The 23,008-nt window shown below is 38.3% G+C and overlaps 1 protein-coding gene across 7 annotated transcripts in view; it reads left to right on the top strand.

Moving 5' to 3' along the window:
* Positions 1-23,008, top strand: part of NRG3 (neuregulin 3) — a 998,799-nt gene that overhangs the window by 759,420 nt on the left and 216,371 nt on the right. For all 7 annotated transcript variants that reach the window (XM_078077499.1, XM_078077497.1, XM_078077498.1 and 4 more), the window contains exon 3: positions 13,896-13,969. In XM_078077499.1, coding sequence (XP_077933625.1) covers positions 13,896-13,969 — 74 coding nt within the window. The remainder of the gene's footprint in view (positions 1-13,895; positions 13,970-23,008) is intronic.

The following is a 23,008-nucleotide window of genomic DNA, read 5'->3' as shown; positions in this document are numbered from 1 at the left end:
TGAAGGCACTAAATTTGAAGGCAGGCCTCTATTTCTAATTTCTCTCTTTGCTTTTTATTTTCTGTTTCTTGGCTTATTTCCAGCAGCAGTTCATTTAGGGTTCCAGCTCCTGTCTTATAGACCCCATGGATTCACCCTGGTTTCCTTGACTCAGACTTCTCCCTTTGTTCCGTCAGCCTGTGGGTGAGAGTGATTTCATACTGTTGCCCATCCCTGTGTTACCTTTTTGTTCTCTGTTTACCTTCTCATGCTTTCTTCACTTGCTTCATCAATTTTCTATTAAATTTCCTTATTTTGAATATTTAAAGAGATCTCTGTTTCCAGATATACCACCTCTTTCTTTCTCAGTATATTTAATTTTGAATAAGTGTGTGAATTGAGAAGTTAAAATATGATAGCATACTATTAAGTCTGAAGTCATATTAAATATCATTGTATTTTCTTTTAGGCTTTTTCAGATTAATTAAATTATGCCATTATATAACTGTGGGCAAATCATTAGACTCTTAGTTTCACTTTTATCTTTATCTGTATAATAAGTATACAATGATAGGCCCTCTCTTCCTCAGAAGATAGTTAATAATGAAATGGGCCACTTAAAAATATGCATAATACTATCTGAATGGTCAAGAACGACATGGGATAAAGAAATAGTCTCTAGTGTCAGTTTACACTGATGTCAAATCCAAGTTCTAACACATGCTTTTCATGTGCCCTGGGACACAGACATTAATTTCTCTCAATTTCAATCTATTTATCTGCAAAATAGTGGTACCCACATCTCCTTATTATCAGCTTCATGAGGATTACTTCATCTAACCTGTGTAAACTTCTCAGCACTGTGCTCTGAATAGAGGAGGTTAGATCTCTCTTCATCTGTAACACTACAAGATGTAGAAGAACTTTCTGACAGCACTTTCTTGTTGATTTACTCCTATGTAAAACACATAAAAGAACATCAAATATGTCACCCATAACTCAATTAACTGAATCTCTCTCACGCTTTTATTATTATTTTTGCTTTTCAAAAATCATCATCGTGTTTTGTCCATTTCAAGTCACTGCTTACCTGAGTTGCCATTTTAGCTTACCAAACACTCCAGCTAAATAATGTTCCTTAGAATTCTATTTTGAATTTACCATCTATGGATGTTAACTTAATTTTTGTAAACTTACTTGTACCAGGTTGTATTTTTCTTTGTTTGAATTACAGGTCAAGAATCTTATCCATATCACTGTTAGAAAGAATATTCCCTTATGTGCCTTCTCTAAGCTTACCCATCTTTACTCATGCTCTTGTGTGATCTTCCCGATTTCCATATGACATTCCGTTTTAGAATATGTTTTACTATCCATTCTTGTCCAAGCTAATGACATCGATATTGCCACCTCTTTTTGACCTTGCTTGGTTACCAGAACTCTAGCCAGTTGAATTGTGCTGACTGATCTTCAGTAAAATATATGCTTTTGACTGGAAAAGACTCTGAGAAGTCTGGCATGCGGTTTTAGGAATATCTTTGCTTTTTAAGAGGAAATGTTAAAAAGCAGAAGAAACACTGGATTTAGGAACAAAATCCATGGGCTCTAATTCTTGTTCTACCCCTTGTGGCCTCTGATGTTTTAGGCAAGTCCCCATCTTCGTTTTATAATATTGTCCTCCAGAAAATGAGGTGGTTAGAACAGACTCTTTATGATGTCTTCTAACTCCACCATTCTATAGTATCAGAAAACATTTAGATTTGGGTCAAAAACTATCCTTACTCATCTAGTTTAATTTGGATATTTCTATATTTAATAAATATATTTATTTATTTAATAATTTATTTAATTTTTATTAAATTATTTAATATTTAACTTTATTAGATATTTAATTGTTTATTAAATAAATTTATTTACTATATAAATTTATATTTGACATATATATTTATTAAGACTTTACTTTTTAAGAGAAACTTTAGGTTCACAGCAACATTGAGGGGAAGGCACAATTATTTCACATGTACTCTTTATCCCTACACATGCATAGCCTACCCCATTAACAACATCCCCTACCAGAGTGGTACATTTGTTACAACTGATGAACCTACAATGACACATCATAATCACAGAGAGTCCATAGTTTATATTGGATTCACTCTTGGTGTACATTCTATGGGTTTGGACAAATGTCTAATGGCATACATCTATCATTATGTTATCATGCAGGGTATTTTCACTGCCCTAAACTCCTCTGTGCTCTGCCTATTCATCTCTCACCCCACAAACCCTGGGCAACCACTGATTTTTTTAGTCTCTGTAGTTTTTGCCTTTTTCATTGTGTCATATAGTTAGAATCATACAGTATGTAGCCTTTTCAGATTGAGTTCTTTCACTTGGTAATATGTATTTGAGTTTCCTCCTTGCCTTTTCATAGCTTGATCGCTCATTTCTTTTTAGCCCTGAATATTATTTCATTGTGTGGAGGTACCATGGTTTATTCACCCCCTTACCTACTGAAGAACATCTTGGTTACTTCCAAGTTCTGTCAACTATGAATAAAGCCACTATAAACGTCTGTGTGCAGGTTGTTGTGTACATGAGTTTTCAACATCTTTTGGTAAATACCAAGAAGCATGATTGCTGGGTCACATGGTAAGAATATGTCCAGTTTTGTAAGAAACTGCTAACCTGTCTTCAGAAATACCATGTTGCTTTCTTCGTACCAATGAAAGGGAGGTCCTGTTGCCCCACCACTCCTCTAGCATTTGATGTTGTCAGTGTTCTAAATTTGGCCATTCTAATATGTATGTAGTGGTATCTCATTGTTGTTTTAATTTGCATTTCCCTAATGACATATAATGTGGAGCATCTTTTTATATGCTTATTTGCCATGGGTATCTTCTTTGGTGAGGTATCTCTTAAGGCCTTTGGCTCATTTTTTAATTGGGTTGTTTGCTTTCTATTGTTGGATATTAAGAGTTCTCTGTATATTTTGGATAACCATCCTTTATCAGATGTGTACTTTACAAATATTTTCTCCCAGTCTGTGGCTTGTCTTCTCATCTCTTCCCATTGTCTTTCATGTTACATCTTTTTGCTTCTAAAATATACTACAGTATTGGGAAATTCTTGTTATTGAAAATCAAATGGCGGGGGAGGCTCCTGGGTGGCGCAGTTGGTTAAGTGTCCGACTCTTGATTTCAGCTCAGGTCATGATATCAGGGTTGTGAAATCCAGCCCTGTTTGAGATGCTCTCTCTCTCTCCCTCTACCCCTCTCCCCCTGGCTTGCACTCTCTTCTCTCTCTTTCTCTCTCTAAAAAAAAAAAAAAGAAGGAAGGAAAGAAAGAAAGAAAGAAAGAAAGAAAGAAAGAAAGAAAGAAAGAAAGAAAGAAAGAAAGAAAAAGAAAGAAAGAAAAGCAAATAAAGATGCGATATTACAACTGGGTCCTAAAAAGTCAATAAAATCAAGAACAGGAATCATTTTGGGGCACCTGGGTGGCTCAGTCCATTAAGCGTCTAACTCTTGGTTTCAGCTCAGATCATGATCTCAGGGTCTTGAGATCAAGCCCTGCATGGAGCTCCGCACTCAGCATGGAGTCCGCTTGTCCCTCTCTCTGCTCCTCCCACCACTCTCTCTCTCTCTCTTTCTCATAAATAAATAAATAAATCTTTAAAAAAATACTGGAATCATTTTTAAAATGAAATGATTTGCTACATTTAAATTGCTTCATCATCTAAGTGTATACTAAAAAATAATAATAATACAAACGTGCTTATAATGAAAAGCCACTAGCCCTGGTCTCATCCCTTTCCACCAACTCTCCCACTCCTGAGCTTGCATCTCCTTCCCCAAACACACAGGCAAGCTTATTAAACCATTTTCATTTGGCATTTTCCTAGTTGTTAACTTCATATCTCTAAATAATATACTAAGTCTCTCTTTCTTGATTTATCTACTTTGAAAATGGTGCATTGACTCTCTATGATAATGGAAATTTAAGTCATTTCCACCCCACCCCACCTCCTCTCTCTCCTCCCTACCTGGTTCCCTGGCTATTCTCAGTCCTCAAAGTTGGTCTTAATGACACATTTAAGTAAACAGAATAGTGTGGTTAAGAAATGGGGCTTTTTATGCAAAATTGAGGTTGACCTAGTCACATAATTCCCTGGTTTCCTCCTAACAGATTTTCAGACTTAGAGTAATGATTATATTTGACTGAGCATCCATTTAAACCTACAAGCCTGAGCCACTTTTTTTTTTCAAGGCAAGACCTCACTTTCATCTCAGTCTGAGTTGCATGAAGCTTTTAATATGAAATCACTTTCCATTTAGTCCAAAGCTTCCTTGTTGCTGATGAATGTCATACATAATGAAAGATTATATCCATTTATCCTCAGCAGTAAATCATTTATCACACAAGGGAGATACATTATTGTGAATTCTGATCAAAGCTGCCCACTTCCTTTTGCCGGTAGAAATGCTGCACCCTGTTAGTCAATTGTACAATATCCTGGGAGAAACAGGGAAAATTATGCTGTTGAATGACGGTTCAGCAAACTCTAGGGGTCTCTAAAATGGCTTTTAAAAAAATCATGTTTCATGTAGAACCTTCTATGATCCAGGCGTGTGAACTGTAAAAATCTTTCCTTGCCTTCTTCACTTAATTAAATCAGAAAGCTGTGGGACTTTTTGCAGCTTGCTCTGTGATGTCTGTAAAGGGATTTGTGAATGACACTGTGTGGATATTTTGCCCCCTTTCTTAGAGAGACAATAATTATTACCACTTCTTTTTGAAGCATGCTGTGAATGGTTTTATCAGTTCGTTTGCTAATGAGCTCCGTCTCTCCTTTATAATGCCAATCATAAAGATGCCTTTTAAATAAGATTTATCTCTCAGATTTATTTTCTTTTCACTCTTCCTTATCAAGCTGTGTACTGCTTTGCTGCAGGGAATCACCCACACTACACAGGCAGGGAACAAGGCTGGCCTCTTTGATCTCTTGTTGATAACATACTCTCTCATTGTTTCCTTCTGAGAACCATGAATTCCAGAAAGGACCTCACAGTCCTCCAGAAGAGTGTCTTCTTATGTCTTATCTTGGATTTTTAGGTTATCACTGCTCTATGTTACGTATCTGTGTTCACTGCTTTTCAATTGCTATAGTATGTGTATTAAATTTATACTCAGGAAAGGGAGATGCAGAATGAAGCAGAATGCCTTCTTTCTTCCTTTGGTCTCACTTGGGCTGCTGGCCAGCATACTCTTACAGTTAATTCAGAATTTATGCAAAGTAGTAGCTAGTGATCCACACAATCAAGTCACAAATCTGCACCTAACATTTACAAACAACCTCACTTCATTTGCTCTTCGTCACATTCTTGACATATTCTCTCAATGCTGTGGCCATTTAAGAGCTAGCTATTGAAATTCATATTTTCCCCCTTCCAGACTCTGAGCTCATTATGTCCCTTTTGTGGTTGATAGAAGTAAATATAATGTGCCCAGGCTCCTTATCCTTAAAACAAGAGATTGCTAAATTGATCACAACAGGATATAGTTATAGCAAAATTATTATACACTGACTTTAATCTGGGTGTTCTTACTGATGGTTCTTCTATTATTATTCACATTCTTTTACTGTCATACAGTTGTGATTGCCAGATCTAGAGAATAAAATACAGCACACCCAGTTAAATTTGAAGTGCTCGTAAAGAATGAATACATTCTTAGAATGAGTGTGTTCCAAATATTATATATGTGACACACTTATATAAAACATTGTTGTTTATCAAAAGTCAAGAAGAGGAAGAGAGAGTGAGGCATTGAGCTCTTTCTCTCCACTGTGTGAGGACACAGTGGGAAGGTGACTATCTGCAACCCAGTGAGAGAGCCCTCACCAGACACAAACCTTGCTGGCACCTTGATCTTGCAATTCTGCACTCCAGACTGGGAGAAAATAATTTTCTGTTGTTGAAGCCACCCAGTCTGTGATGCTTTATTATGGTGGCCCAAGATGACTGATAGCAACATTAAAATGTTTTACTCTGGCTAAGTTTTATATTTCTTGCTGAACTGTGAGAGGACAAGGATGGTCATTACCTTTCTTCCATTGACTAGTCTGGACATGTGTGTCAATTGCTCTCCTAATTCCAAGCAAGTAGAGACAAGTGAAGGAATCTGCTGATGTTGGACCTGAAGCATCAGAGAAAGTCTGTGATTGGCTAACTTCTCAATCTTAAAACATCGTAAGTGAAAATAATAAAGAGGAATCATAGGGAGTGGATGCGACAATAAATCCCGGTCCTCTCTTGGCTGGGAAATATCAAAGGCAGTCAGGGGAATTTTCCATTAACTAGGGAAGTAGGGGAAGAGAGCCTGAATCTCTGCTGATTTTTATGTTAGAACCTAAATTGTCTGCCTAAATTTTCTGATTATTAGACATATTTTCAAGGAAGAGGGGTGACATGTGTCTGTGCTTGCATGTCTGAGTGTGTGCACACGGGCCCAAACATACGCTGAATTAGGACAGAGATGAGCACCTGAGACCTCAGAGAGGTCAACCGCAGACCTCTGTCACACTTCTGTGTGGCAGACTTGGGGATCATCTTATATCCAAAGGACATGCCTCTTCCACCATAACAGGCTACCACCCTTGAAAACTAGAATCTCACATTTGTCAAAACAGATTTTGTGTGTGCTAGGAAATTAGTAATGTAGCATTTTCTCAATCAAATTTGAATTGACAAAACAAAACTCCATCTACCCTCCCCCTGTCCTTATTACCCTCCCACCAATCCTTTCGTTCTTGAGAAGGGAAATTAGTATTTTAGTACCTCCAATGTGACAGTGAAATATAAAGTCTTTCTGCAAGAATGCCAATATGTTACTCCTTTATTTACCTTCTTAGCCTAAAAAGAGATTATGGTTTATTTTAGATGCAGTAAAAGCAAAGCTAAATTAGATAGAATGACTTTTTCAGCCCACATAGCTGCGTTGGATAATATCGCTACACACCCTAACCTCTGTAGCACCCTCATGCTATGTTATGTGTTTTAATTTTGCCAATGACGTAGTAAGTCTGAGGTGAGGCTCTTGACCAAATAGGGGCAGAAATCTCTATAAAAGCCAAAACATGAATTTAGAATGAACTCCTCAGCCACTGATTGTCCAAAAATGAATTGCCGTATCAGGGAGTAAAATGACTTGATGTAAATGAGTTGCTGTCTCTGTGACAGTGATTTGACCAATGGAGTGTCTGGGTGGCTGCTGAATACAAGTCCCTGATACATATTTGTTGTAAAATTTTTTTACTTCTCAGACTTTCAATCATTCTTTTCATTTCTGTCTTTAGGGCCCAAATATTAACAGAATGCAGCACGCCTCCTGGTTTTGAGCAAATGCTTTCAGATTCACTTCTGAAATCATAGCAGTCTTATGATGAAATAATTGGCCTCCCTCTACTTTTGAATTCAAACTTTGCTAAAGGGAAATTTTCAAAAATAAATCTCTACACTTTCTTAAGATGGCAGATAAAACTTCATTAGCAGGAAACATCATACTGGTAAGATGAATGACATTATAAGCAACAGTTGCCTCAGCCATGGAATTTGTGATATTTTTGAAAGCTATCGATAACACACTGGAAAATTTTCTTGAGTTTGAAGGTGGTTTGCAGTTTAAAATAATGCAATTCCAAATTCTTCCAGTTATAGTTGAAATGATTTTGGAAAGGCTGTACCTACAGCCAATCTGTAGGTAATTTTAATTCCAATCGGTTAACTTAAAGATCTTGCTGTCTTAATTAGTGCTCCTTTTAAATAAGACCACTTAATTAAATTTTAAAGTCAGCTAAAGAAAGCTTACACTAATCAGTTTCTCAGTATTCTCCATAGCCAGACCTAGATCTCATCTTCAACAGTGAGTGGCAGGGAAGGCAATGTGCTCTAACACCATTAATAACTGTAGGCAGCAGACCCTTAGCTAGAAAAAGTTCCTGGTCCATCCAACACCCATTTGCATTCAGATGGAGACCTGGTAGGGAATTCTGGCTCCTGTACTCCCCATCTTTTCAATGCTGGGCAATTCACTTGTCCTGCTGAACTCTATTCTGTGTTTTTGTTTGTATTGGTTTTGGTTTTGATTTTTAACTGAGGACTGAAATCAAAAATTAGTCTGAAATCAAGAGATGTCATTATCATTCTTTAATAGTAGTGCCCAGGAAGAGTCTTCCCATCCATAGTTGGTGATTACCATTTATTTATTTATTTATTTATTTATTTATTTTCAAAAACTTTATTTTTATTTATTAGAGAGAGAGAGGAGAATGCGAGTAGGGGAGGAGCAGAGGGAGAGGGACAAGCAGACTCTGTGCTGAGCAGGGAGCCTGACAGTGGGGCTGGATCCCACGACCCTGAGATCAGGACCTGAGCCAACAGCAAGAGTCGGATGATTGACTGAGCATCCCCAGTGATTATCTTTTAAATTAACATGAAGCTTAAGAAGTTTGCCTTTAAATCAGTGACTAGTTTCTGTGACATGGTTTGCTTTAGAACATTTTGAGATTGGATAATAACTTACAAATCTAGGTCTTTAATTCTTACTGTTAAATAATGGCTTCAGTTCATGATATTTGGGCCATAATTTTCAAATACTAATCTTGGAAAAGGTAGCTGGGCATATAAGGATTTATGTATTGTTTTTCCATGAAGAATGGAAATTCCTGTGATATTCCATGAAGAATGTCAGCAAATGCCAGGGATCAAGTGAAGACTTTAAAGTCATCCCCAGCTAAGTTTGCCTCTAGTTCAAATACTTATTGGATGTGAGATGTGGGGGATCAGATACTTAACCTTTGGATTCTGTTTCCCCACTCGAAAAACTGTGATGATGATTTCAAATTCAAAGAATATTTAAAAAAAAACAAAACCAAACATTTATTGAGTGCTTACCATGAACCACAGGTATTATATAATTTATTCTTAATAATAATTCTAAGCGAGAGCTACTCTTCTTACCTCCATTTTACATATGAAGGGAAGGAGGCACAGAAGCCGGCAAACAGCTGATCCTGGATTTAAAACCAGGCAGTGCTCCCAACCAGCCTGCCTCCAAAATGTAAAGTTTAAATGCCGAATGAGCTTTCCGTTTTCCCCAACCAAGGTTTGACATTGAGGCTGAAGAGAATTGGCAGGAGATAGAGAAGAATACCTGGAGGGGTTGTTCTTTTTTCAAATCAGTGTTAATAGGCTCCTTAAAATTGTCAGACTTGTATATCACTGACAAAGTGTCTACTTTCCTGTAACATCAAAGAGTAATTGTCATTTTTTTTATGAATATATGTTGATACGGGCAGGAAACAACCCACACATTTTGCCACCTTTTCTCTTGTGAAGTTAATTGATTTCTGCTAGTTCAAATTTTATGTCTGAAATCAAGTTTCCAACAAGAAAGCAATGTATACTTTCTCTAAAGTGAATGCAGAGACCAGGCACTACACGGGGATCGAAGCAAACATTTGAACATGTTTCTATCCTTCATACGTTTCTCTCTATAAATTATGTCAAATACATCTTTGAAGATATGGCAGGTATAAGGCCTGTAGTCATAAAAATGGCCAAAATGCATGTGTAGAATATCAACAATGTTTGCTTGTTCATTTTTCTCCTTCCTGGCATCGCTCATGTTTTATTTGGGTTGAAACTGGGAAACAGGGATGTTAAATGATTTGCGTAAAGTACATCTACGCAAATACTAAGCAGAGAAGTGAGACTATAAACTCAGCACTGTGAATCATTGTGATAAACAAGAGGAAGACATGTGCTTAGAGACCGTGTATTGGCTGGGCCATCCGTGTGCATAATCAATACCCTGACAATAAAAACAGAGAAGGACTGGAGAACAGTGCAGTGAAACAATGATGACATCTTCCATTAATGAGTATATGACCAGGAAACCAACAAATGAGGAGTAAGGCTAGTACAGTTCCCTCAGTGGCACAGTTTTCGGGTTGTTTTTGTGTTATTTTGTTTTGTTTTTCTAACAAAAGGAAGAGGGAAAATGGAAGAATCCTCTGGAAATATAGGGAGGCTGTTGGTCACAAGTGAGAGTTCTTTAATTTTCACTCAAAGTCACTAATATGATTAAGCACTAGTGTAGTTGTTACTCAAGAAATGGGTTCAAAGAAATCAGCTGGCATAGAGTATTATGAGAGAGGAGATGGGAATGGTCTGAAGTTAGCAGTGGGATTTCTGTGGGAACATCAGCAAGTGATTGACCATTTTACAAGTCTCTTCCTTTGGGTCCTTCACATCCAGGCTGGGTGATGTGTTGACCACTTCTTCTTTACCACACCAGACAAAGCAAGTATTGAAATCCAGCTAACAATCATGCATGTTATATTTTCTCATCTTTGCCAGTATTATTCTCTTCTTCTCTTTCGCCCAAGGATTGTTTTTTAGAACTTTTCACTAAAACTGGGCTTTTTCTCAGGGATAATATAGAAGAGGAAAGATGAATAGAAGGGAGAACTTGTTATTTTAGATACAGCTGAACAACTGAGATGGGGGGGCGAGGGTCAAGCTGGAAGGATTTAAAAAGTAGAAAAAGAGATGTCTGCATTTGAAACTACACAACGGGCCCTATCCCTGTAGACAGTCAGGACCCTCGTTTGTGATTCAGCCCTGAGGCTCACCAGCAGAGAGATACTGGGCTCGGTCTCCAAGCTCTTCCCCCCACTTCATTGCCAGCCCGAGGTCTCTTATCCATGGTTACCCTAATACAGTCTCCCTTCAACCTCTTACCTGCCCTACCTTGCTTTGGACATTGTTTCCTCAACTATGTCCTTCCCTTCTGCCTTTTAAATTTGGAAATAAAGCAAACAACATGATCAAGAACTTACTGGTTTCAGAAGTGACCTCTCCTTCACCACAGAGTAGATAAACACAGAATTTAAGACTAATTTTTTTTCAAGGTAAAATGTCTTAGCTCTTGCAGACTGAGTGTGTTCTGTGGTTGTTTCACTGTTGATAATAATTCTCCCATTTTCTTTATATAACTATTTGTGATCCTTGACTGTATTTCCTATCCTGAGCCTACTCCCTCTTCCTACACCATTCAGCTGTAGAATCAGAACTTACCTGGAAAACCACCAGGGAATATTGGGATTTTTTTAAATACGATCACTGTGATATGATGTTTCTAAGGGATAAAGAAATTCATAGAACAGGGACTGGATGAATTGAATGGAGATTTGAAAGCAATGAAGGATAGGAAAATAAATAGAATATTAACCTAGGGAAGAGAAGATTTGTGCTTTTTAAAAAACATTTATCATTAGATTACACATGTATTTTTAAAATTTTATAAATTCTGTCATGCTATCTTAGATGAACAAATACCTTTTTATTATATGAATTTCTGTTATACCTGTATTCTTCAAAAAGCAAACATCTTAAAAAATGAACAAAAACACTCTCAAAATCCTCCCAAGACTAACCAAAACCAAAATAAACATACAATGATATTTCTCCAAAGAAGCCCACCAAACTCCATCAGTGCAATAGATGTGCGTCTTGACTTTTTTTTTTTTTTTTGCTTTGCTTTATGTCTTTAATATCATCATGAATTCAATCTGATGCATTGGCATTACCTGCTGGCCCATTCGGTCTTCATATCTGGATGGGTCTGAACTTACCAAGGTAACATATGTGTGATTTTCAAATGGAAATTTTAATGTGTCATTCTTAAAACCCAGCAACCAATTAGCAGAGACACTGCCTGCTTAACAAAGGAGCAGGACTGGCTACCTAGCCAGTCACACAGCCTGTGGGGGGTTTCCTAGCCTGGCTTGGTCTCCTCCAGCATCATCACTGACTATCTGCAGCACACAGGGATGAAGCCGCATTGAAGGCCCTTGCTGTGCTGTTTTCCAGATACCCCATGAGGCCTGAGCTCTTCAAAGTGGGCGCACACCCACAGAAAATCAGTTTAAGCCTAGAAAAATGTCAAACATCTTTTCATAGTTTCCTTTCCACAGACAAATGGAATAATGCATTGTAAGTAACGAAGAACCCCTTAAAAAGCAAAACAAAACAAAACAAAAAAGCACTTTCCCTTAAAAGCAGCCATCTCCCTAGGATACCATTTTCATATTAAATGAAGATGCAAAGAGTAAAAGAGAAAAGTGCGCTTCAAATCTCCCACATATGTTGGAAATAAAACCTCCAAAAACGTGAACGCGCACCATAGCACACACCCAGCCCATAACTCATCGTTTCTGGGGAAATGAAGATTAAAGCACTGTGGTTCTGGTTATTCTGAATAAAGGCACATGAACAGCTGTACGACCGCTTTTGGAGAGCAGGAATTTATTTTTTCATAACAAATGTGATTCGGTCCTAAGTATTTTCTGACTTTCTACCATTACAGACCGAGTGATATGCCTGCTTTATTTCAAGTGCAATAAATGAATTAAAAAAAAGTTATGAAAATATGTGGCTGCTCAAACAAATTTTTTCAATAGCCTGTTGGGTATCTGGGGTATCCATATATCAGGAGTCTTTGTTCTTAGTCAACGAGGAAAATTGCCAAATACACTCCAGAATGCCAGGCTTAAGAAGGTGCTAAAGAGAGCCTGCCCGATCACCTGACTTCCAATTTGGCTCACAATGAAAGGTAGTAAAATTACCTCCGCGCCCTTCAGCTGCTGCTCCCACTGCAACAGACCTTATCTAATACTTTATTACACCCAAAAAACAAAGCATATTCTTCAGAAAGAATTCACAGCTCTCGTCTCTGACAGAACAGTCTCTTGGAATTCTTTTGTCAATTTCATAGATTTCTAACAACCAGAAGATTGTTTTTTAAATCTGATTTTTATGCTAGCAGCACAATTTCCTCCTGTGTAAGTAGGACAGATTCATCCCACAAGCAACAATGGATGCTTCCGTGCTTAACTCGAGCATGACAGATTAAGCTTCCAGCAGACCACTAAATGCCACCTCCCCGCTTACAGAGGCAGGAGTGGGGGCATCGCCTGTGTTTGTTCCTTGAACTGCCAGCTGATGAGCTGAGGCTGTCTGAGGTGGCCACGCAGCTCTGAAGGAGTGAGCTGTGTGAAGACTCGACAGAGGACTGGCAGGGCTGAGGTGACGTGCCTCATTGCGGGTGCTTTCAGGCATATTCCTGGCCTCCAAATTGCACCCACCTCAGGAAAGTTGCCTTGTCCAGTGTTTGCACATGTTTGTGAATATAAAAGAGAAAAATAAGGAGGGAAAAATATGAGTTTAGAGGGAATGCACAGAGACCTTGCATGTAGACATAGATGCCTTTCAGATCTTAGGAGATCTAAAATAAATGCTGTTTTTTCTGGCCAAGCAGTTAGGCGATGCTGACTTAAAGAATAGCTACATCAAAAAAAAAAAAAAAGGTAAAATTAGCAAATGAACAAACTAATAAAACACGAGGAAGATAAACAGTAGCCAAATCTGATTAGATTTGATCACTTATATCAGAAAATGATTTTTTATTAGCAAAATGACCCTTAAAATATGCTACTGAAAGGGCATTTGCAGCCTTTGAGAGACTAGTGCATTGAATAAAGAAAAGACCTGCATATACCTGCATTCAGAATTAGAATCTGAAGATAACTATTACTCACATTGCTTCGAGGGCCATCTTAAAATGCTATTCAATTTGCTCGTTAGGTATTCCGTCTAAAACTAAAAAAGCAAAGCCGTGCTGGGTTTTCTGCACATAAATAGGCTAAAATCCGTCTCTCAGTGTTAGAAGACTGAATCAAACAATGCAAAAGCATGAATGTACTGTTCTCACATTTGTGTAATTGATGGCTATTTTGCTTGTTGAAATCTTTCACAACCACATGCGTATGTTTGTCATTTATCCCCTTGTCTCAGGTGCAAAGAAGGCTACCAAGGAGTCCGCTGTGATCAATTTCTGCCGAAAACTGATTCCATCTTATCGGATCCAAGTAGGTCAAGCATTTTTCTTCTTTCTCTAACACAATATGTAGGCAGTGCTTACTCTGAGCAACGGTTGCTAACTCAGCTGAAGGCTGTGTTTCGGTCATTTGTCTCTGAATGCTGCCAAGGGACAGGCGTTAACGTTCAAAGCTCTCGCTCAGAACTAACTTGGTCTAAGTCTCAGTCTGGTCTTCTCCCGAGATGGGACCTGGTCTCCAGATTCAGCTCCACCACTGACCTACACTGGAAACTCCAGCAAACCCTGCTCCCTTAGCTTTCAGACTCCCCCCACCACCCATTATGAAAGCAAGGAAATAGAAACAACGGAGCTCATTATTGACCTAACAGAATGTTATGGAAACTACAGTCTCATTGGTCCTTACCCTTTGCTTGGAACTGTGTTAATATTAAGCCTATTAACCTTTACCGTACTTACTAAAGTAAGAAAATAGGCATCTAAAATTATATAAGAAGTTTTTAAACTGTAAAAAAACCCCATCTTTAGCAACACTATTTGCATATCACTGATTCCCGGACAGTTGGCAAATTCTTTTTTTCATTCATGAAAGAAGACAATGTGCCACTAAGAAATATTGCTAATCCTTAGTTTTTTGTTTCTATATGAAGTAAAAGGTAACATTTGATACTACTCTGGCCAATTCTAATCAAATGTGAATTTTTTGCTTTATTTGTAAATAATCTGCTCTTTCAATGACTGCTACAATTGAATCACCACTATGGAAAGGAGATTTTTATCGAATCAGCAATTTAGTTCAGTGAGAATCATGACAGGCATTTCCAAATTACAAAGGCAATGTTACGGTTTTTTGAATACCGAACATGCATAAGACAAACTTCAACAAAATATTGTGTATTGATGACAGACAGAAGTTGTCCTGTTGTGAGCACATTGCTGTATAATGAACATGTCTAACTATCTTTCAACATCTTCTCAAAATGCATATTTTGCATTTTGTACCCCACCCCCACCCTGGGTGCCAAATTTTAACCTACATTTCCCTAGGAAATGCAAAGTTTTTGAAAAGGAAAAGTTTAATTTTTTTTTTTTTTAAGATTATTTATTTATTTATTTGACAGAGACACAGTGAGAGAGGGAACACAAGCAGGGGGAATGGGAGAGGGAGAAGCAGGCTTCCCGCTGAGCAGGGAGCCCGATGCTGGGCTCGATCCCAGGACCCTGGGATCATGACCTGAGCCGAAGGCAGACGCTTAACGACTGAGCCACCCAGGCGCCCCTGTTTAATTTCATTTAATTGTGTTTTATCTTGGCAAGATGAGCTACAATACAATCTTACCTACTCATTTCCTTGCAAATGTAACTCGCCCTGCACTGGTGTCTAGGAATCACCTTAATAGGGGACAGTTACTAGAGTGTGTTATATTTGTTTCATCTTGAGATTTTTCCGCTCGCTAAGCGGATGTCTCAAACGTATGGTTGTGGTTGGGGACATGGATTTGGAATGTTGCAAAGCCCATGGAAGAATGGGCTTGCTAATTTCTTTCTTCTTGTTTCCTCTTTTTTTTATTTTGGCTGATGTACCTAGTTTCCCTCTGTTTTCCCCTCTTCTTTCTTTTCTCTTTACTTCCTTTCTCTTCTCCCCTTTCCTTTCTATTTTTTTCATTATATCTTCCCTTTAGGCTTCTTCCTTCCCTTTCCTCCCTCTCCTTCTCCCTCCCTCTTTCCTTCCTTTCTTCCTTCTCTCCTTCCTTCCTTTTTACTTGTCATATATAGCCATGGAATATCTATCAATAGGATAGAGGACAAGGTATGGGGGCAGGGCTCGCATATGATACAAAATAGGTGAAATAATCTCTCTTTAGACAATCTAACAAAACCCTTGCCATCCACTTAGATATCATAGTCCATCTCTGCAAAACTGAGGATGAGGCCTACCAGTAGGACTGTGCTCCTTCAAGAAAACTGATCTCATAACCACAGTCACTAGCCTGAAAACCTAGATCTTATATGTGTAAAAATATTTAGTGCAGCTGTATTTCTAATGGTGAAAAAATGGACACATGCTGAAAACCAACAGCAAAACTATGTTTAAGTGAAATATCATATGGCATATCTATAATGTTCTATTAAATTACCATTAAAATGATACCTGTAAGAAATATTCCTATTAGGTGAAACAGCAACATAGAAAATTATTTTCATATAAAATTGCAGTAGGAACATCCCTTGGTCCAATGGTAGAAAAAAATAAAATATATCCTGAAATGCTGAAAGGGAACTTTCAGTATTTGGGTTGTGGAAGTATATGGATTTTTTTCCCCCTTTTTCTCCTGTTTCCTATAAAATGGCATAAGATTATGTGAGTCAGAGCTCCAGAAAGCCTTGAAATAAAAACTAAAAAATAAAGCATTGAGAAACCCAATGGATGAGTCCCCATGGAGACAGAGTTCAAATGGGAAAAGGAGGGGTGCCTGGGTGGCTCAGTTGGTTAAGCATCTGCCTTCAGCTCAGGTCATGATCCCAGGGTCCTGGGATCGAGCCCTGTGTCCCTGCTCAGCGGGGAGCCTGCTTCTCCCTCTCCCTCTGCTGCTCCCCCCACTTGTGCTCTCTCTGTCTCTGTCAAATAAATAAATAAAATCTTTTTTAAAATAATAAAATAAAATAAATGGGAAAAGCATGATAGCACCATTTATGCACTCGTGCCTTCATTTATTTATGCAGTCCTGAATTCACCCCATCGGTATTTTCTGAGCATCCACCAAGGACCATCTAACTGGCCAGATTCTGTTAGTACAAAGGTACACACAGAGTTTAGGCTCTGAGGCCCCTGCCATCTAGTGAGGGAGAAAAACACATTGATACATAAGCATGGGCATGATTCTAATGGAAGCACTTACACCCCTGTGACCTTGGCAGATTCACTTGGCCCCTGAGCCTCAGGCTTTCACCCAGAAAAGGGTGATTATTATTGCTGTAGGTTGCTATAACCCAGACTGACGAGAAGCCAGTGCCGGATGAACATTAGCCCACCGCCTTGACTCATCAGTATAATCACACGAATATGTGTTTAGAGCCCACGTGTGCCCGGAACTGTGCCAGGAGGTCTTACTTGGATTATCTCATTAAACCCTCACAGTCACAGTCTAGCAGAGTGACTGGCAACTGCTCACATTTTATAGATGAGGAAATTAGGCCTCAGAGGTGTTAAACTTGCTCAAGGTCACGCAGCTAGTTAATGCTGGAGTCTAACTGCTGATCCAGATGACTCCAGGGCCTGAGCCTTCGACTGCTGGGCTCTCCTTTCCCCCCCCAACCCCTCCTTCCTCCCGTTATTGCCACTGTGACATTTATCACTCTCAGTTTCATTGACTGAAACTCAATGACCTGCAGCAAACATTATTCTGAGGAACAATATTTGCACAATTTTCATATCTTAATGCAGCAACTTGAGCTTCCATAGAGATTTAAATCCCTAATGAAATTTTCTTGTCAAAATTCTTGCTGAAGGATCGTTTAATTTGCTGCACATGATATCCTCGAATGACTCTGTGTTCAGGAAATAAGCTTCCCTCCAACACCCTCCTTCTTTTTCCTCCTTTCTCCTTTCTCTTCTCTCCCTTCTTCTTTCCTCCCTCTCTCCCCATTTGCCAAATGCCTGCTGTATTTTAGTGAAATCCCAATTAATAGTGGGTTAGAAGCCTCTGCCATTCTTTTCTCCCCAAGGCAAGGCAGAGTTGATCGGAAATGTGCATCTCTCCAATTAATTTGAAAAAATGAATAAAACCTCAGATCACATGCATTTGGGGAAGTAATACCAGGATGTGACTATGAGAAGGCTCAATGGCTGCTATGACCGGTGTCTACACCATGGCCCCAGGGTGGGTCCTCAGACCTGCTATTCCAAAAACTCGTTTTTTACCGCCAGAGAACCTGTGGTTAACCCCACTCAGGAAGACTTGTATACACACATGAATCAAATTTATAGAGTGCCTTGATGTCAGGTTTTGAAAAAAGATCTGCTGCATATAACTGTCAGGTAAATGAAACCCTCATACGGATTCAGTACACAGAAGCCACATTCTGATCACAAGGATGAATAGTAAGCACGGGTTCAGAAGGAAGGTGGTAAGAGGAACAGACTTTGGTCAGGATCCAGAGGACATGACTGTCTATGGAGGAGCCAGCACCAGCCGATGTAGCATACCATACTAGCGTGTATCTGCCAGCCAGCCCTGCCCATGGAGAGCAGCAGGCAACTTCCACGAAGCCTCACAATCTTCTAGACAGTTTCTAATTGCTGCAGAACCAGTCCCGTTTCCCACAAACACAGGATCAACCCGTACATTCCTGTCCGGTTTCCTCTTCCTAACCACCTGCACCCACCCAGGTCAGGTACCATCTTCAGCCTTAAAACAGAACCAGAGGGAACTGAAGAATCATAAGGGGGTCAAGGATTCAGGCAGACATTTTCCTGGGTCTCCTCTCTTAGGAGCACATGCCAACCTGAGTTATCATCAAGATCCTCAAGTCATCACTGGCCAGTGGAAGCCTGTGAGCGGCTCCGGAGAATGGATTCAGAATGGAATCAAAGAATGATGTGGGGTGGAGAAAATGCCCATTCATGGTGAGGGTCCTCCTGTGGCTGAAGGTAGCCATTCCCAAACGTAGTTGTGACTTCTTCTCTTCATCGGGATCTGACAACCAGGGTCCTCATGGCTGGCTGCAGGTGACAAGTCTGCAGAGTCATCTAGTCTCCACCAAGGGAGGATAGAAGAGAACTTCTGGATCCAGTCCATATGAACTGTTCAAAGAAAAATTTCCACAATTTACAGATCTAATAAAAATTCAGCAGTTCTTGAATGGGGCAGCATCCAATGTAGCAGATAAAAAAGATCTCTAAAGAGCGGTAGAAGGTGAGCAACTTTTATAGACCAAAGTGAGTAGGAATAAGGAAGTTACCCTGGGTGTTTGCTGATGGGTTAAAGCAGGGTTGCTTTCCTTATACAAAGCAAAGAGAAATCTTGGAGCCAGGTCAGGTAACTTGTGCTGAGCAAGTAAGCACGGATTGATTGATCTTGGCCTTCCTTTTCTGGGAGAGCACAGCATAGAAACTTGGTTAAGTTTTGGTTTGCTGTCATGGGGCTTAGCATAAGCAATCCCATGTTAGGCCTAATCTGGTTATTACAGTAGTGATTTACATTCACACTTTCATTTCTTCAGATGTTAGAAACCAGGCTCTGCTCTTAGAGTGCCCTCTGAGATGCCAGGAGCCCCACACACATAAAAGACAAGACAGCTTAAGGAAATATCGTAAAAATGGGTGGGAAATAAAAGTTTGCGTAAAGTGAAGGAGGGAGATTTGGGCTGGTCATGAAAGGCTTATCTAGGAGGGAGCATTATAATGAGCTTTTCACATGGGGTCCGGTGGCTACGCATGCTGGCTGCACACTGCCCAACTTTATAAAGATCATTCACACTAGAATGAGAAGGACTCTCTATGAAGTTGTGCAGCGTGGTCCTGGGAAGGAAATTTCCATTAATAAGTTAGATGGAGAGGAAGAAGTTTCTTGAGGGCACAAAGCATAAATTGTCACCACTTAACCCTGGTCCATTAGTTGATACTGATGAGAGGGGGTGTCTTCTAGACTGGAATCTTCTTAGAATACCTAAGTCCCCTACCTTTCTCTGCTCTCCAGTAGCCATAAAAATATTGTTAGCAGAATGGATCCATATAAAATCTGTAACTCTTACTACCATTTTCTGGCCTTGAAAGAGAAGTAAAAGAATTGTCAGATTTTGACCGTGCCTGTGTGAATTTCATAAAGTCTATCATTTCTTTCAGATCTATGGCTTTTTCATTCAATTGCTGTCATCTTCAAACCTACCCTTCTAATTTGTGCAAAATACCTAATGTTTACCAATTAAACATGCAAATGCACACCGTTTCTAGAACACTAGGAAGATAAATATACTTATAAAAAAGAAAAAAATTCCCAACATCACATCATTCAGAAATAACCAGTAATAATCATTTTAGTGCATAGCAGTCCCAACTATTTTATAATTTCCCTGTGGAAATACCACACAATCAATCAATACATTGAAGGCAGGGTATCTGGGGCCAGAGGGAAGCACAACTGTCTTTGCCTCCCTTAGCCTCTCTGCTCTGCTCTGTCCTCCCAGCTAACTAACTGCTGCTTTCCCTGATTTAGCCCTGGCTTGCTGAGGGTCTGCTGCACCTGGGACAATGGTAGACTGGCCTTAGGCCTGCTCAGGAGCCTCTCAGGCTGGTCTTCAGACAGCCAGCATCCTATCTTTCTTGTGTGGTCCACAGCTAGTCTACAGGACCTGCTAACATATCTGTCATCCCAACATGATCTGGAGAGCAAGCCATTCATATGCCTCTGTCATCAGACTCTCAGGACCAAGATGGCTTTCTTACCCATCTTTCTCCTGCCCTTTTATATTTTCAGAGCCAGTGAGAGAGATCAAGTGTTCTGGAATGGGTCTAGATTATTTGATTATTTCCTTTATAAATTCTGCAATTAGTTTATTAGTCTCACACTTCATTATCTATTATCCATTATATTGACACTCTAATCAAATCTGAGGTAGGAAGAATTAAAGTCTAACATCTCCTTACATAATATACTAATTTTCCTTACAAAGTTGGGATCATTCTGGAGCGCCTGGGTGGCTCAGTCAGTTAAGCGTCCGCCTTCTGCTCAGGTCGTGATCCCAGGGTCCTGGGATTGGCCCCACACTGGGCTTCCTGTTCAGCAGGGAGTTTGCTTCTTCCTCTCCCTCTGCAGTTCCCCCTGTTCATTCTCACTTTCTCTGTCAAACAAATAAAATATTTAAACAAAAACAAAGTTGGGATCATTCTATACATATATTGTAATCTGCTTTTTTTTGTAACTTAATATATTATGACCTTTCCCACAGCATAATATAATCTTATCCTTTTCTAAACTATTGATTTAAAGAATATAACATTATATGCATGCCATATAAATTATTTACCAATCTTTTATGCTGGATCATTTAGTGAATTTCCAATTTTTCATGATTACAGTGATTGATAGGCATCATGCATATCTTGTGGTACAGATTATTAAGAATACATTTCTGAACTTTTAATACACTTTGATAACTTTTCCTCCTGAAAAGTTATATTAATTTATATTTCTATGAACACACTAGGAGAAAGTTGATTTTACTTTTTCCTTCACCAGAACTGAATAGTATTTTTTAGTTGATAATTTTATAAGGAAAATTATATCTCACCAATGTTTTAAATAGAATTTCTTTGATTACCAGCAAAATTGAATACTTTTTCATTTGTATATTGATTAATCTCATTTCTACTTTTATGAATTTTTAAATTCTTTTCTTTGCTCACTTTCAAGTCTGGTAATTTTTTTGTCTTCTTTAAAGGAGTTTGTTATTTTGAGGATAATAAATCATGCACTATCATATATTTTTCTAGATTGCTCTTTGATTTATTACTTGTTTTTTTGACACATACAGAAATTTTGCCTTTTATGTGATCAAATCTATCAGTTACTTTAAAATGTAGTTCATATGTTTAATACTTCCTTCACCATGAAATGAAATAAATATTTTATTAATTTAGCTATTAAAATTTTATTGTCTTTATAGTTTATTATTTACCATATGTGTACATATGGTTATATATAGTCATAATCTATCTGAAATTTATGTTCGTGTGTACTTAGAGATTAAGAACAATACTTTAAAAAACAGAGCTAATGAATTCTCCTAACTGAATTTATTGAATAATCTGAAGTTTCCTGATTGATATAAAAAATGGTCTTAATCATATACTCCATAATTATGTGTATTTGGTACTGTTTGTGTTTCTATCTATTCTCTAGATAGAAATAATACCACAAGGGTATTTAGTTTTAAGAAAAATTTTTTAAAGATTTTATTTATTTATTTGAGAGAGAGAGAGAAGGAGACAGAGAGCACAGGGAGGGGCGGAGGGAAAGGAGACTCTCCACTGAGCAGGGAGCCAAACACAGGACTCGATCCCAGGAACCTGGGATCATAACCTGAACCGAAGGTAGATGCTTAACCAACTGAGCCACCCAGGCTACCCTAATTTTAAGAAATTTATATTTTACATTTAGTAATGTTATATCTATATTTTTTCTTGTTTTTAAAAAAGATAATGGTTTGATTGATTAAATATAGTTCAGTCATATACTGTATACAACTTGTTACACATGAAATTTTGGAACAATACCTAATGTTTTGAAAGGCAACTATTGTTTGATATTAAATAAAATGTAGGATTCAGAGTAGCATATATGGTATGAACAGGTGGCCATATAACTTATCATTTAACCTAAGATACTTAGAGAATGAAGGACAGAGCCATGAATAATTACAGTGACCAAAAATATGTGAAGCAGTACTGTATGGTCACCCAAGTTTGTAAAATATATGTTTACACTTAATATATGAGCTTTTAAAACAATAACTTGAAGGCAATCCACTGCAAATTGTGGTAGGATTATGCACAATTTTTCTTGCCAGTGTTTTTCTGTATTCTCCCAATTTTCTATAATACATATTTTTAACTTAGTAATTATTAAAAGAATGAAAATAACAACAGAATTTTTTTTAATGCTCACTGTGTGTCAGGCACTGTTCTCAGCACTTTGCAAATAATCCTCATATAGCCCTGTGAAGTAGATACAAAAGAAGCCCCCATTTTAATGATGAAAAAAATGAAGCAAAGATAAGTAAAATTATTTACCCAAAGATACACATTTAGTAAGTGGCAGGGCTCAAATTTGAACCCCATAGATTATGCAGTCTAAACATGAGAAATGAAGAAACAGATTGAAAAATTGATAGCAAAAAAAGAAAAGTTGATAACAACTCTTTCCCATAGAGTTATAATTATTATGCATCCTCACATCACTCCCCACTCCTCTGAGCATCATTATTTTTTGCTTGAATTTTCACACTGCTGTGCTTTTTTGGAATTTGAGGTGTTTTCTGATAGATTGTGTATGGGTCCCCATACAATCCT

The sequence above is a fragment of the Halichoerus grypus genome, chromosome 7 (assembly GCF_964656455.1).
Source record: "Halichoerus grypus chromosome 7, mHalGry1.hap1.1, whole genome shotgun sequence".
Taxonomy (NCBI): domain Eukaryota; kingdom Metazoa; phylum Chordata; class Mammalia; order Carnivora; family Phocidae; genus Halichoerus; species Halichoerus grypus.
This window is presented reverse-complemented; position numbering and strand designations above follow the sequence as displayed.